The following is a 15,907-nucleotide window of genomic DNA, read 5'->3' as shown; positions in this document are numbered from 1 at the left end:
TCTGCTGTCTTAGAGTCTGAATATCAACATTTCATTATTTCAAGTTGAATAAGTTGTTTTTAGTGTTTATTGTGGCTTAAACTGTAGAATTCTTATAGAAATATCCCTTTAAGATGGGCCTTTAACCTTTAACCACTTACATACTTATTTTGACGTCTTTGTAGTCCCTTAGAAAGTTCGATTAAATTAAAGACCATAGGAGATTCAAGTTTTAAAGGCTTCATTTCCAAACTTAAGATGCTGATGACCAGCAAACAGCATAACACCTGTACAGACTGCGAGTTACTTGCAGGCTGTTCTGGTTTATGCCGGTTGCAAAAGCCATTTTACATTGCTTCGGAGGGGGAAAGGGTTACCAAAAGAACCAGCCTTAATGCATGTACAACAAGTGTCGTTTCAAATTAGCCTGTGCAATGTGCACAAGATTACACTAACTTTCTGCTTTTTTTTATTTTTATATGTAAAGTAAATCCAATCTAGGTGGAAAGTGTCGTCCCAGATTAACCTGTGCGAACTCACAGGCTACTCTGGGATGACACTTCACCCACTTGCATTAAGCCCAATACTCCATAATTCCATATCTGCACAGTTCAAGCATGGCTGGTGCTAGAGCAATGTTCAATAACTCCATAATTCCATATATCTGCAGAGTTCAAGCGTGGCTGGTGGAAGGTCATTGACCCCCAGCAGGTTCACGATCTACAGAAATGTCTCCATCCCCGGGGCATACGTGAGCGCGAGCTGCAGAAAACCATCCAGAAGTATCACCAGTACACGCTCGCTTCCTGCTCTGTTGGAACTGATGGTATGGGGATTTTATTCATTAACCTCAGCTTATATGCACTTGGTATTTTGAGATATTTGTTAAATATTTTTGCGCAGTTGCAAGATTTGAATGCGTATTATGTTGTTGACTGTTGTTGGTTTCCTCAGTAATATTTTCATTATCTAATGGTTTCGACCTGAATATTTTCATTATCTTATGCTTTCCTCAGTAACATTTTCATTATGTAATGGTTTCCTCGGTAATACTTGCATTATCTAATGGTTTCATCAGTAATATTTTCATTATCTAATGGATTCCTAGGTAATATTTTCAAGATGTAATGGCTTTCTCAGCAACATTTTCATTATATAATGGTTTGCTCAGTAATGTTTTAATTATTTTATAGTTCCTCTGTAATCATGTCTAGGATGCAGTTAACCTACAGTTAGGATCATATTTTGGAAAGTTTTACCTGATTTTTTTTTAACGCAAAAAAATTAACTTGCAATTTTTAGGGGGTAAGCCTAAACGTAATTGACACGTTTATTTAAATAGCGATACAAATCTGTTGAGAAGTTGGACAGCTTATTTTGATGTTTTACTTACCAATATCCAACACTGATTTCTTGCCAAAATGAAATGTTTATGAGAAGCAGTTCTATAAAAATTAGCATTTGTTGTTTAAATCTTGACCGGTTAACGTAGTAATGATGTGAATGTATCATAAGCTTCCCCACCAAAAGTAAAATAATGACACGCAAAAAGAGTTTAGATCTTTAAATTTTGACTCATATGCTTTTGCGCAGGAAAAATAAATACTCAATCTGACATGCATTTACAAAATTATTAAACTAAATGTTATCAAACTTTTTAAAAGAAGATTGTATGGCCTTTTATGTAATCAAAGCAAGCGATCTGAAATTACTTTCTTTTCTATAGATAACACATACGCTAAATATGACATTCAGTATATAACAGTATACTTTAACATTTTTACTTTTTGAGCTTGTTCACTTAACTGGTTGATAACTGGTAACAGTAACAGGTTAACCAGTAAATGTTGTTTTGTAACCTGTTTCATCCCTGATGGTTTCCTAGTAATATTTTCATATTTGTTTTGTTTCCTCAGTAATAATTTCATTATCTTATGTTTTCCTCATTAATTATATTTTCATTCAGCCTGACAAATGTTAGTGTGCTTACAATTTAATTTAAAAACAATATTTTTTACGCTCACCTTTAAAAGTGATGCAATTATTGTGATTTTAACAAGGTATAAAGGTCAATCAAGATAAATATGATTTTATACAGCTCAGTGTAAAACATTTGTAGCTAAAACCTTTGTAGCTATTGTACAGAAATGTTAGCAAATATGAGCAGTTTGTATTACTTTTTCTCATATGTATACCAAATGGTCAAGATAACAAATGATATGATCCTTTCTCTGCAAAAATGGCCCTTAATGCATGCGTTTAAAGTGTTGTACAAGAGTAGCCTGTGCAGACTGCACAGGCTATTCTGGGATGACACTTCATGCATATGAATCAATGCAGGTTTTCCCAAATTTAGGCTCACATAATTTTGTATGATGTTAAAGATGTTTACTGCATGGAATCAACCTCTGAGGAAGAAGTAACTGATGATGAAGAAGACAACTCTGACAATTCTGAAAAAGCCAATGACTCTGAAGTACCAAGTAAGCCTGCCGGTGATATAGCTGAAGCTGAGAAAAACAAACAGTCTGGAAAACAAGACAAAGAGAATCTAGTTGACAAACCAAGGTCAGGTGATAATGACAATCTGGTCAATGGTTGTGATCATGACACTGATGACTCTAAGATGGATTTAGGTGAGACAGATGGGGCAAACTCATCTAATGATAACAAAGATGAATCAAAGCAAAAGGAGGATAAAGAAAAATGTGACAGGAACAATGATAGTGATGAGAAATCAGATAATAAAACCAAAGGGAAAAATAAGAAAATGAAGGGAAATAAGAAAACAAAACTGGTGAAGAAGATGAAGAAAGTAAAGAAGCCTCCACCAACTATCGACTGCAAAACTCGCTCTGATGAAGCAGATAGAATGGTTCTGGATGAGGTGGAGTCATTTGAAGACAGAATTGCTACAGCCAGTCTCCAGATCAAGGTATGGTAATTATTGAGTGTAAATTCTTGCACCCATGCTCCTACCGGTAAGCAATTGCAGTTTAATGATACTTTTTTTTTGTCATCGGCAAAATAAATGAGTTATAGCAAGAGAAAATATGTCTGTATTATAACTAAAAAACACATTTTGGTTACTTTTGCGTACATTATATCATACATTAAATATAAAAAAAACTTGCCATAAAAGAAAAAAAAAGTTGGAAAATTTAAAGTTTAAGGTCAGTTCCATAGTCAAATATTAACAAACAAGATCTTACATCTTAACTGATTTCACAACCGATTTCACATAAAACCCCTGATCACTGGGTTATAAGTTGTATGTTTATATTATGCAGCGATTTTACATTGACTTATTTTGCCACATATATCCATTTATACACCAGACTAGAGAGTAGCAAGCATATTATGAAGTGTCCAACCCCTGTACCAATTCCCCCAACAACCTTAAATATGCTTTGCATTCACACACACACACACACATATATATATTATATATGTTTATATATATGCATTCACAAATGTTTTGAATTGTCTTGTTCTGCATAGTCCTGTCATTTCTCTGTGGTTCTGTGTCTGCTAGGGATGGAAGCTGTCCCCAAAGACTCGCAGTGAAGAGTCTGAGATCCGGGTCGTGCCTCGTGGAAGCGTCAAGCGTGATGAAAATGACTGCTATCCCCTGGAGGCTGCTAAAGAACGACTGCTGCAGCTGGAGTTGAACATTGAGCGCCGATACTTGAAGCCTCCATTGTCCAAGGCGTGAGTTGCACACATGCATATGTAATAAATATAGACAATAACAGTTTGTGTCATTTTAGCAATTTTCATTTTGTTATTTTGTTAACTTATTAATATATTGTTTTTTCCTTGTATAATGATGCCTATTATCTGATAATGACAGGAGTATGAATCTATGCCTGTTATTATAGACAAGAGTTCAACATTTTTAACACTTTCTTTTATAAATTGACGATATTTCTTATATGTAAGCAAAGAATGCATTTATTTAAGGAATGAAATAAAAACTGAATCCTGCTTATTACTTGAATTATAGTTTTACTTTGGTTAAAATGCCTGCATATAGTCTAGTGTATATCCAACACCTGATGTCTCATCTGTATTCAACACCTGCAAAAATATGAGCCTTGTTGCGGAAAAACTGGGCTTAATGCATGTGCGTCAGGTGTAATCCAAGATTAGCCTGTGCAGTCTGCACAGCATAATCAGGGACGACACTTTACGCCTATACTTTTTTTGTTTAATAGAGATTATCTTGACATGAAAAATTCCATAAAAGAGGAAAGTTTACACACATACATTATGCCAAGTTATCCCAGAACAATGCTCATATTGTCTGGATATAATCTCTATTCTCGCTGTCTCACTTATCCAGCAGACACAGACTCAGCCTGAACAGCATATCGTCTCAATCCCAAACAACCCAGTCTACACCACCCTCTCAGACCCCACCCCACCAGCAGCAGATGACAGCGGACCAGTCCAATGAGGACGCGGACTCTGAGGTGGACTTTGAGAACCTGCCCATTGGACTGCAGATGTGGCGCATTGCAGTTGCCACGGCGACCTCGCCTGCCCAGCTCATGCTGTGTGTGGTGCAGCTGAACCAGTGCATCGCTTGGGAGAAGTCCATTATGAAAGTGGTAAGGGGTGAATTAATTTAATGATCCGCATTCTGGGAAAACTTAATCAATGAGCGTTTAGTGTCGTCCCAGATTAGCCTGTGCAATGTTTTTGCTTGGTAAAAAACTTGTTTATATAAAAAATTCCATATAAGAAGAAAGTGTTGTCACTTATTAGCCTGTTCGGACAATCTGGGAAAACACTTTACGCACATGTATGAAGCGCATTGTTGCCAAAATGAGGTTCACATTGACTTCTCAGTGGTTTTTTTGGTGACTAAAAAGATGTAATCTGCATTTCCACAACTTTTGAAAAACCTTTTCTAATCCATTGATAGGCATAATGCTGACCCCTTTTATGTACCAATGGTAGTAAAATTCAGCTAGGTGATATGGTTTGTGTGTGCTCAACATATGCCCAACAAATAAGACATGTTATTAAATAACTGTGCTTTCCTTCTTTATGTTTCTTATACAAATATATTGATTATATCTGGGAATAATTGGTCAATTGATATATATGGTTGGATATTTAGCATTAATACATAGCAATAATATTTCTTGGTTTATTAATTCCACGCTCACACACTGCTGTATACTTGTGTTTTTATGTGACGATGTTTCTTACAGTTGTGCCAGATATGCCGTAAAGATGATAATGAGGCAGAGCTGCTACTGTGTGATGGCTGTGACCGTGGTTACCATACCTACTGTTTTAAGGTACTTAGCTTTATATTACACAACACTGCCACTGCGCAAAACAATGCAGCTACCAATATTATCAATAACAACATCAGGATAACAAATTCCATGAACAACTACCTCCAATGCTGTCATTGACACCAGCAATACTATTAACTTCACATGCAGCACCAGTAACACAGCAAACTCCACTAGCATGAAAACTACCACCACTACCATAAACATTAATACCAAAAGCACGCATATCTGTCGCCGCCATATTACATTCAACTTTTTTAAAAGTAACACTAATTCTTAGAACAGCATTGGGAATTAAGGTTTAATGCCTGTTAGTGTAAACAGTAGTAAATTAAAACTCAGTTTTTAATTTGAACTTCTGGCATTTGACAATCATCTGGACTTTTTTTTATTATTGCCAATTCGTTTGTCTAAACAAGATTTAAAATTAAGATTTACCAGTACCTGTAAACTGTTGTGGAATTTTTCACTGATTTATTCAATTTAGCCTTGCTCTGGAATAAACAGGTTTAACCCTTTGCATGCTCGAAAAATTTTCCTCTGCTAAAATGTTGTCTGCTGAATTTCTAAAATTAGCATTTTCTTCAAATTTTTTCAAAGAATACTATCAGAATAGCAAACAGTTTGGATCCTGATGAGACGCCACATTCTGTGGCGTCTCATCTGGATCCAAACTGTTTGCTAAGGCCTTCAAAATTCGGTTACAGCACTGAAAGAGTTAAAGCATTTGCGTAGGGTGTCATCCCAGATTACCTTGTTCACTCTGCACAGGCTAATCAGCGACAATACTTTTTACCTAAACTGGATTTTAGTTAAGAAGAGATGTCCTTTAAATAAGTAATACATTAAAAGCGGAATGTGTCGTTCTTGATTGACCTCTACACACTGGCTAACTTGGAACTACGCACATGCATACAGCCTGGTTTCCAAAAGTGTGGCTTTACTATATGATGAGAACCAGTCAAGTATCTGTTTGCTTGCTAAATGCCTTCGACTCATTTCTACCTGCAGCCCAAGCTAGAGAGTATTCCAGATGGAGACTGGTACTGCTATGAATGTGTTGCCAAGGTATGTGGTTGTCATGGAAACAACATCTACCATAGTTATTTTATATGTCTTGGGACATTGCAATTTTGGGACACCTTTACCATTCATAACAAAATTATTATCGTTGTGATTTTTAGCTCACCTGAGCACAATGTGCTCATGGTGAGCTTTTGTGGTCACCTTTTATCCGTTGTGCGTTGTCTGTTGTGCGTCGTGCTCGTCCGTTGTGCGTCGTGCGGCGTCAACATTTGTCTTGTTAACTTTCTAGAGGCCACATTTATTGTCTAATCTTCATAAAATTTGGTCAGAAGATTGGTCTCAATTATATCTTGGATGAGTTCGAAAATGGCAACGTTTGCTATAGTAAAAACCTTGTTAACACTCAAGAGGCCACATTTATTTTCCAATCTTCATGAAACTTGCTCAGATGATTTGTTCTCATGATATCTTAGATGAGTTAAACAATGGTAACCTTTGCTTGAAAAACATGGCTGCCAAGGGGTGGGGAATTTTTCCTTATATGGCTATTGTAAAATCGTGTTAACACTCTAGAGGCCACATTTACTGTCCTATCTTCATGAAACTTGGTCAGAAGATTCATTCCGATAATATCTTGGACGAGTTCAAAAATGATGCCGGTTGATTAAAAAACATGGCTGTTAGGGGTCTGGGCATTTTTCCTTATATGGCTATAGTAAAACCGTGTTAACACTCTAGAGGCCACATTTATTTTCCGATCTTCATGAAACTTGGTCAGAAGATTTGTCCCAATAATATCTTGTTATCTCAGGTGAGCAACTTTGGGCCTTTCAGGCCCTCTTGTGAAATTATCTGATACCTCAGGAATCTTTAACAGAAGTGAAGTTTCTAAATATTGGGATGAAATTAGTGGGAAGTTTTGTGTGTTCTTATCAAATGACAAGAAAGAAAAGTGCTGCAATATACTAGTATAGTAATTATGGTACTATTTATAATACAATGTTATGTTGTTACATATTGTTAATAGAAAGTTTATTTTACTGTGATTGAGTTAAATATGAGTTAAATTCCTTTCTATTGTATCCAGCCTAAATGATAATAATCTCATGAATAATAGTTGGCATATTTTATTATATGAATGGTAAACAATACTTACATATTTGAGTATAAATGACTGAAAACGTTTATGTTTTACAGTTAACTTATACAACATTAAAGCTGTGAAAATCTGTCACATAAATATAAAGTGATAACCCTGTATCCACAATCTTGCATCCAATTAATCTCATTTTCAAATCTAGGAACCATAAATCTGGGCGTTGCTTTAAAAACCAATAGATGTAAATTTCATTTTGTGTCATTACTTTTCATTGGCGGAAAAAACAAACACTGTGGTTGAAGTATGTACCAATCAACCATTTAAAAGTTGTTACATTATTTCCATAAGATAAACAAATACAATACCTATTGATTATATTACCCTGTTGGGAGGCGGCATAGTGGAGTCATTTTGTTTGAGGTTTGGACAGTCTTTATAACATGAGTGTGGTCTGTGAAAACTAGGGTTATTGCATGTGGGTAAAGTGTCGTCCCAGATTAATCAGGGATGACACTTTACACATAACTGGATTTGTGCTAAGATTTTATTTCTTTTAAATGAAAATACCATGCAAGCTGAAAGTGACATCCCTGATGAGCCAGTGTGCTCTGCTCATGTATTAAGACCAGTTTTCCCAGAATGAGGCTCATATTGTTGTTGTTGTTTTCAGGCAGTGGGAGAGTCCTGTTGTCTGGTGTGTGGCAGACGTCTGGGTAAAATGGCTGAGTGCATGCAGTGTAACCGCTGTGTTCATATCGAGTGTCTGGAACCACCGCTACCAAGGTGATTGAGAATTGTGCAGAAATGTTTGATTTATTTTTATGCCCTCCAAGGTGGGCATATAGTGATTGTGTCACACTTTTGCGTTTAGATTTGGAAAAATGTTCATAACTTCTATGTTGCTTCAGATGTAACCTTCATATTTGGTATGCATGTGTTTATGGACAAGGCCTTTCCATACGCACACAAATTTTGAACTTTTTTACCTTTAACTTAGGGTCCGCGTTTAGGTTTCGAAATCTGCGTTTAGGTTTGGAAAAAGCGTTTTTCGGGGGCATATGTCTTCCTATGGAGACAGCTATTGTTACGTAAGATATTGATTTTTATTGATAATTACATTTGCCATTGAACAAGGATTATGTGAAAATTATTTTGTTGCTGTCCTGAACTTAAATAGTCTATTTTAAAAGAGGTATATCAATAAATTAATGACTTTTGTATTGTTTTCAGAGTTCCTAGGAAATGGCACTGTGCCACATGTAGTGATACTGTGAAGGTAAATTTCTATTGGGAACTTTAGTATCCACCCCCCACTCTAAAGCATGAAGAATATGTCATATATAAAGTTGTTAAACAATTTATGATATCATTTAAGGAGTCACACCCAGTTTAAGTTGTGTTTTTTTCTGTTCTGTATCTTGGTTATCATGCAAACCATTTATATGGGGATGAATATAATATATCAAATAGATTTCACATTCGAACAGTTACAAGATTTGCGTTTATTGATTGTTTAATAGCTATAGGGTTATATTTTAAATGACAAATGGATCTTCTTTTGCCAAATCTGTTCCCAAAGTTTCCATTTGATAGTTTGACTTTCAGATGTTTGGAGATCGAGATATTTGGTGTAAACATAAAGAGTTTTGAATTTTATATAACTATTTTACTCATTAGTTTCTGTTAAGTATTTTCCTTATTTAAGTTGTATTCAAATTTATTACAATGTTATTAATCCAAAAAGTATACTTTTGTCCCCCATTTAAAGTTTTAAGGTAAATTGATTCATTTTCACTGGTATAGACCAAATTCCCAAAATGGTGAAAAAAAGTGCTGAGTTATGAAATTCCCTGTATGTTGTTGACAGGGCTCTGGTAAGAAGAGACCTAGGAAGAACTCCACAGCAAGTACCGTTTCCACGTCCACCCCGTCCAATCCAGCACCTGCCCCCGTGGTTATCCCGGCAACCCAGTCGCCCCCACCCCCTCCCGCGGCCACCCCCACTGCTGATCTCACCCCTACAGGCCGTAAGAGGCGTTGCGATTTTGGGATGCCGAGAAAAAGAAAATCCTCTGAGTCCATGGATACAGATAGCTTTAGAAAACAGTTGGATGATTCTATAAGCAGTGTGGATGATAGTTCCGTAATGGCATTTGGTGATAAGTCGGAGAAATTGAGTGATAGCGAAAGATATAAACTCCAGGAGCAATCAGGAGATATGCGGGTTTGCAAGTAAGTCGTGCTTGCTTTCAGTTTCACTACAACAGATAGCTTAGTTTTAATTAATTCATTGGTTTGTGCAAATGCAAAATGTGTATTTATCAGATTATAATTGAAGACGTTTGCAAGGAATTATGGATAGATTTGAGATAAAAATGTGCAATTTGTGTAAAAAACATAAAATTAAATACTAACTGTAGGTAATAATGCCATGTTTATTTAGTCTTTTTAGTTTATAACCAAAAATGTGTCTATTATGTGGGAATAAATATTAAACTCGATATCAAATGTTTAGACCTGATGATATTACAAGCTGAAATGGGGCCTTAAAAGTCCTTTTGTTAGATCCCCTTTTATAGAGGCAATCTGAAGATCTTTTCGAAGCTTCAAAGTACTGCTTATTTCAAGACAATTTCAAAAGTGTCATGTAAGGCCTAAGGCTTTTGATGGGATAAAGTGAAAAAAGAGCCTCTCTTTGGGAAAATAGGCCAATCAGGGACAAGACTTTCTGCCTGGACTGGATTTTGTTAGGAAGAGACTTTCTTTAAACAAACAATTCCATCAAAGCAGAGACTTTAAAGAGACTTTCTTTAAACAAACAATTCCATCAAAGCAGAGACTTTAAAGAGACTTTCTTTAAACAAACAATTCCATCAAAGTAGAGACTTTAAAGAGACTTTCTTTGAACAAACAATTCCATCAAAGCAGAGACTTTAAAGAGACTTTCTTTAAACAAACAATTCCATCAAAGCAGAGACTTTAAAGAGACTTTCTTTAAACAAACAATTCCATCAAAGTGGAGACTTTAAAGAGACTTTCTTTAAACAAACAATTCCATCAAAGCAGAGACTTTAAAGAGACTTCCTTTAAACAAACAATTCCATCAAAGTGGAGACTTTAAAGAGACTTCCTGTAAAGAAATAATTCCATTCAAGCAGAAAGTGCAATACCTGATGAGCCAATGCGGACAGCACAGGGTTATCTGGGACAACACTTAACGCACATCTGTAAAGCCCCGTTTTCCCATTACAAGGCTCAATTGTAAAGTATATGAGCAGTGCTCTGTGAAAACTGTGTTTAATGCATGTGCGTAAACTGCCGTTCCATCTTAGCCGGTGCAGTCTGCAGAGGCTAATCAGGGCGACACTTTCAGCTGTTATGGTATTTTTCGTTTACAGAAAGTCTCTTCTTAGCAAAAATCCAGTTTTAGCGGAAAGGGTCGTCCCTCATTATCCTAAGCGGACTGCACAGGCTAATCTGGGACGACAATTTACGCACATGTATTAAACCCCTTTTTACAGAGCAAGGCCCATATTTTGACTCAAACTCATGTTAACCCTTAATCACTTAGATATTTTGAGGCATTTGTAGTCCATTTAAAGATTACATTTACTTAATTAAATACATTCATTTCTAAATTCAAGTTTTAAAGGCTTCATTTCCAACCGTTAGTTACTGATGAGCAGCAAACGGCATAAAACCTGAACAGACTGCGAGTTTACCCCAACTCAAGGTCAATGTCACACGTCAAGGTCAAAAGCCATTTTCACTTTGCTTCTTATGGGTGAATGGGTACAGTATATGTTTTTTCTGCAGACTGATTCTGACTGAGATGATGAAGCATGAAGATGGATGGCCGTTCCTGCAACCAGTCAACTGCAAGCACTTCCCCTCCTACCGCAAGTACATCAAGTGTCCCATGGACTTTGGAACCATGAAGGTTAAACTCAGGGATCATGTGTAAGTGATAAGAACAGTTGTATTGAGCCTCGTTCTGGCAAAGCAAGGCTCAATGCATGTGTGTTAAGTTTTGTCCCAGATTAGCGTGTGCACAGGTTGATTTTGGAGGACCCTTTCTGCCTCACTTGGGTTTTTACTAAGAATAGACTTACTTTAAACCAAAAATACCATAAAAGTGGAAAGTGTAATCCCTAATTAGCATGTGTACACTTTATGCACATGCATTAAGCCCAGTTTTCTCAGAATGTGCCTCTCAAGGATCTTGCGTAAGTGATAAGCAAATTTGTTTTATTGGTGAAATCAAGTTAGAGACAGCTGAAAAGTATTATGATTTTGGGTCAAGTTTAATTGGTGTATTATCTTTCACACTTTTAATGTAAAAACACTACACTTGTTGCTGAAAGTGAACTCCTGTTTCAATTGTTCATTGATAACACTTATAAGAAGACCAATTTGATTATACAATAATTTTGATCACAGTGAAACTAAAAAGTCCTCATCAATAAAATAACTAATTAAAAATCTATAAAAAGAATATTATTTTTAATCTCAAAGTTATAATGGCTCGACCATAAACCATGTTGATTTTGTAAGCTAAAAAGAAGATAACAAACAACAACAATAGTTTGTTATAAACAAATGTATTTTCATTACAGATATCAGAAAAGGATTGAGTTTGTGAATGATTCTATCCTTGTGTTTGATAACTGTCAGCTATTCAACGAGGATGACTCAGAAGTAGGTCAGTGTGGACACAACATGCGTGCGTTCTTCATGAGGCGCTGGAAGGAGTTGCTCTTTGAGGGCATGACAGAGAGGGTGTGATGGGGCTGTTTTCTGTAGGAAGCGATCATTTGCCTGAAGCTATTGTATTTATGTTGCTAGTATTTTGTGTTATTAATAAACAATATTTAGCGTGTTTATTAGAAGATGATCAGCCCAATGTTTGTATCTCTTCACTCTAATGGTAATATTTCAGCTCTGCTGTGCTAACTCAAGAAATCATGGGTGATATAAATTAAGACACATACAGCACATGCTGTTTGGTGTATGTAAATTTGGCTTGGTGTAAGTTTACCATGCAAGTTATCATGCTTTATGATGAAAAGCATAGAAATCATAGATCCTTTCTTTTGTTAATTTTAAGTAATGGCTTATTAGTTGGCATAATATGGTTTCAGAATTGTATAAAATATACATGGGTAAATTATAATAAGCATCCTTAATTTGTGCCAATAGAGAAGTTGTTTTTTAATAACATTAAATAGAAAAGTATTATACCTTATATTAGGAAACACGCTTGCCTTTAAAACTTAAATTTCAGATGTTCGTGCAATAAATATTTTCTACAATTATCTACCGCTGGGTTTAAAAAAAAGAGTCTTATACATCTTTGTTCATTTACAAGGTTACATTGAGATTGAAATAAAATAAATTCATATTGAAACTTGTCAAATTAATCTCTTTTTAATATACATAACCAGCTTCGTTACATGAAGTGTCATTTGTTACGTACGATTTTATGATAATTATATCTTAAATGAGTATTTTCAAAAGTCTTGAACATTTTTTACTCTGACAGAAAAAATGCCTTAATACTACTTGTAAGTGTTGTTGATCTTTAGCTCTTGCAAGTTTTATGCTAATTGAAACACATTAGGTATTTAATAAATTGCATTATGGATTGTGTTTGCTAGTCATACATTTAGACATTTTGAATTTCTTGTTGTTTTTTTTCTGTATTTTGTATGTGTCATTTTTGTTAAAAAAAAAACCAGTTAAATTGTCTTGATCAGACATAGTCAGAATGTTTATTTTGACAATATCAAGGCTATTATTATATCTGGGTTCAGTGGTATAAACATTTTGTCAACACGTCAAGTCTGAAATGATTGGTGTACCTTGAACAAATGTGAGCGTTTTTGCACAATTTTTACGAAAAAGTGTAGAATTAAATTTAAATCAAATAAATACCAGACAAGCATAATTCTAAATCTAAATTTAAATGATGTTTGATATCAATAAATTCATGACACATTAATGTAAACGTAATCCATTAAGCCACATAAATACTGAAAATCAACAAATGTTTGCTAAAATATTTCACAATATATTCCATGTGAATTTCCCGCGCCGATATCTGAGCATTTACGTTTAAATGAGAGATCAGCCAGTGTCGGAAGCACTATGTAGTTCTAATGAGCTGCCCGAAGCCAATCTCGCATTCGCTTATAAATGTTCGGATATTGTAGCTGGAAAAATTAAAATGGAATATATTGTCACACAAAAAATAAAAACAAGCATTTTGTATCTCGTTAAATCTATGTTACCAGACCACATCTAGCGTTGACATTTTGGACATTGCTATATAGAATACTGATTTTGTATGGGTTAACTTTATTTTACAAAATATTTTATGAAATATTTGTTGATTAAGAGTATTAATGTGGTTTATAAGGAATAATACTTTAAATACCTTGCTACTGTGATAAGCTAACGCTTACTTTTTAGCTCGACTATTATATATGAAATATATGTAGTGGAGCTATCCTACTCACCCCGGCGTCGGCGTTTCCGTTCCGTTAACGTTGGCGTGCAAATGTTTAATTTTTCGTACTACCCCAATTATTTTCATTGTCCCTTGACATATTGCTTTCATATTTTGCATTCTTGTTTACCAACATGACCCCAACCTATAAACAAGAGCAGACAACTCTATCAAGCATTTTGTCATAATTATGGCCCCTTTTCCACTTAGAATATGCAGCAATTGTTAAAGTTTTCGTACTACCCCATTTATTTGTTTGTTTACCAACATCACCCCAACCTATAAACAAGAGCCGACAACTCTATCAAGCATTTTGTCATAATTATTGCCCCTTTTATACTTAGAATATGCATATTATTGATAAGTCTATGTTAAAGTTTGCGTACAACCCCATATGTTTCCTATATCCTTTGACATATTGCTTTTATATGTTGCATACTTGTTTACCAACATGACCCCAACCTATAAACAAGAGCAGACCACTGTATCGAGCATTTTGACATAATTATGGCCCCTTTTACACTTAGATAATTGAACATTTTGCTTAAATTGCCATAACTTCTTTATTTATGATCACATTTTATTATTACTTTGACAAAACAACACTTACCTGAATACCACAATGGATTCCACCCAAACAATACCCCACGCCCCTACCCAGAATCCCTTCCCTTTTTTTTTTAAACATCATCTTATAAATTACCACACCTCACATTATACCCCCCTCTCACCCCCCTACCCCCCCCGCAATTTTTTTTTAAACATCATCTAATTACCACACCCCACATTATACCCCCTCTCAACCCCCCCCCCCCCCCCCCCAAAAAAAAAAAAAAAAAGATGGCTTAGATTATACTGTCAAGCACTCGAATAGTCGAGCGCGCTGTCCTCTGACAGCTCTTGTTTATATGTCAATTAAGTGTGCACAAATTTCCTTAAAAAAATAGATTTATATGAAATATATGTTAAATATACAATATTAATACCAGTTTATACTGAACCAATAACTTTAAATTAGTCATATAAATCAATCAAGGGGACTTTAGCAAGTTATTTTAAAAACATATTAGTGTTGTCAGGATTCCTCAACATTAAAACAAACACACAAACATGATTTTCCTTATTTTAATCTTATGCTATCAGTAGCTTAAGCTTCTAATTTAAATATGAGCCTATGATTCAAATCATTGCTTCTACTAAACTGCCCCAGCACGTTTTCTGCAACTGAAGTTTTTGAAATGATCAATGCATTTTAAAAGTATTTTAAGAATTAAAATCACATAACAGCAGTATTTATATGGTATTAAGATTGCACACGCAGGAAATGTTATCATATCTTATTGCTTGCAAATGATTACTGTTCTTGATGCTCTACAAAGTAATTTAATGTGTAGTAGTTTTTGTACAGATATTTTGTAACCAGACATTGAAAACGGTATATTTTTAATTCAATGTCTCTTTACTGTTCACTGTTGTTTGTGTAAATAAAAAAAGCGTCATGTATGCCATGGATGTAGTAGGCAATATTTCAAGATTTATTTTTGTGTTGTAATATTCAAATACAAATCTTGTTGTAATGTGTGTTTGGGATCAGTTTGATGTTGTAATACGGTGATAAATCTACTGGTACATAATAACATTTATAGTATTCTATTTCAAACATTAGTTACATTACATATAGTTAAAACATCACTATTAAACGAAATCTTCTAAATGGAGACATAAAGCCCTGTTTTAATGATACAAGTTTGTATATGACAGAAATAGAATATAGAATATTCTATAGGTCTTTGCAGAAATGGACATTCAATAGGGAACCACCTCATTATAGCATAAGGTATGAGTTGGTTGTGTTTCATAGCAAAGTACATAAATTGTTTTTCGTGGAAAGCATCTAAAGGTGGGCTGTATTTTTTTGACGGTATGCATGGAATGGACAGATAAGTTTATACACTGTGTTTAAAAGGCAGCTTTAAATTAATT

At 35.0% G+C, this 15,907-nt stretch overlaps 1 protein-coding gene across 1 annotated transcript in view; it reads left to right on the top strand.

Moving 5' to 3' along the window:
• The window catches only part of LOC127860464 (bromodomain adjacent to zinc finger domain protein 2B-like), a 232,918-nt gene extending 218,290 nt beyond the window's left edge, over positions 1-14,628 (top strand). The window contains 11 exon segments of the mRNA XM_052398546.1: positions 650-805; positions 2,364-2,914; positions 3,515-3,690; positions 4,325-4,592; positions 5,202-5,291; positions 6,303-6,359; positions 8,087-8,199; positions 8,647-8,692; positions 9,284-9,648; positions 11,233-11,376; positions 12,033-14,628. Coding sequence (XP_052254506.1) covers positions 650-805; positions 2,364-2,914; positions 3,515-3,690; positions 4,325-4,592; positions 5,202-5,291; positions 6,303-6,359; positions 8,087-8,199; positions 8,647-8,692; positions 9,284-9,648; positions 11,233-11,376; positions 12,033-12,201 — 2,135 coding nt within the window. The 3' untranslated portion in view covers positions 12,202-14,628.
• Positions 14,629-15,907: the final 1,279 nt, after the last annotated feature.

This window comes from Dreissena polymorpha, chromosome 15, assembly GCF_020536995.1.
Source record: "Dreissena polymorpha isolate Duluth1 chromosome 15, UMN_Dpol_1.0, whole genome shotgun sequence".
Classification (NCBI taxonomy): domain Eukaryota; kingdom Metazoa; phylum Mollusca; class Bivalvia; order Myida; family Dreissenidae; genus Dreissena; species Dreissena polymorpha.
Note: the sequence above shows the minus strand (reverse complement) of the source record. Positions and strands in the feature narration are given on the sequence as shown.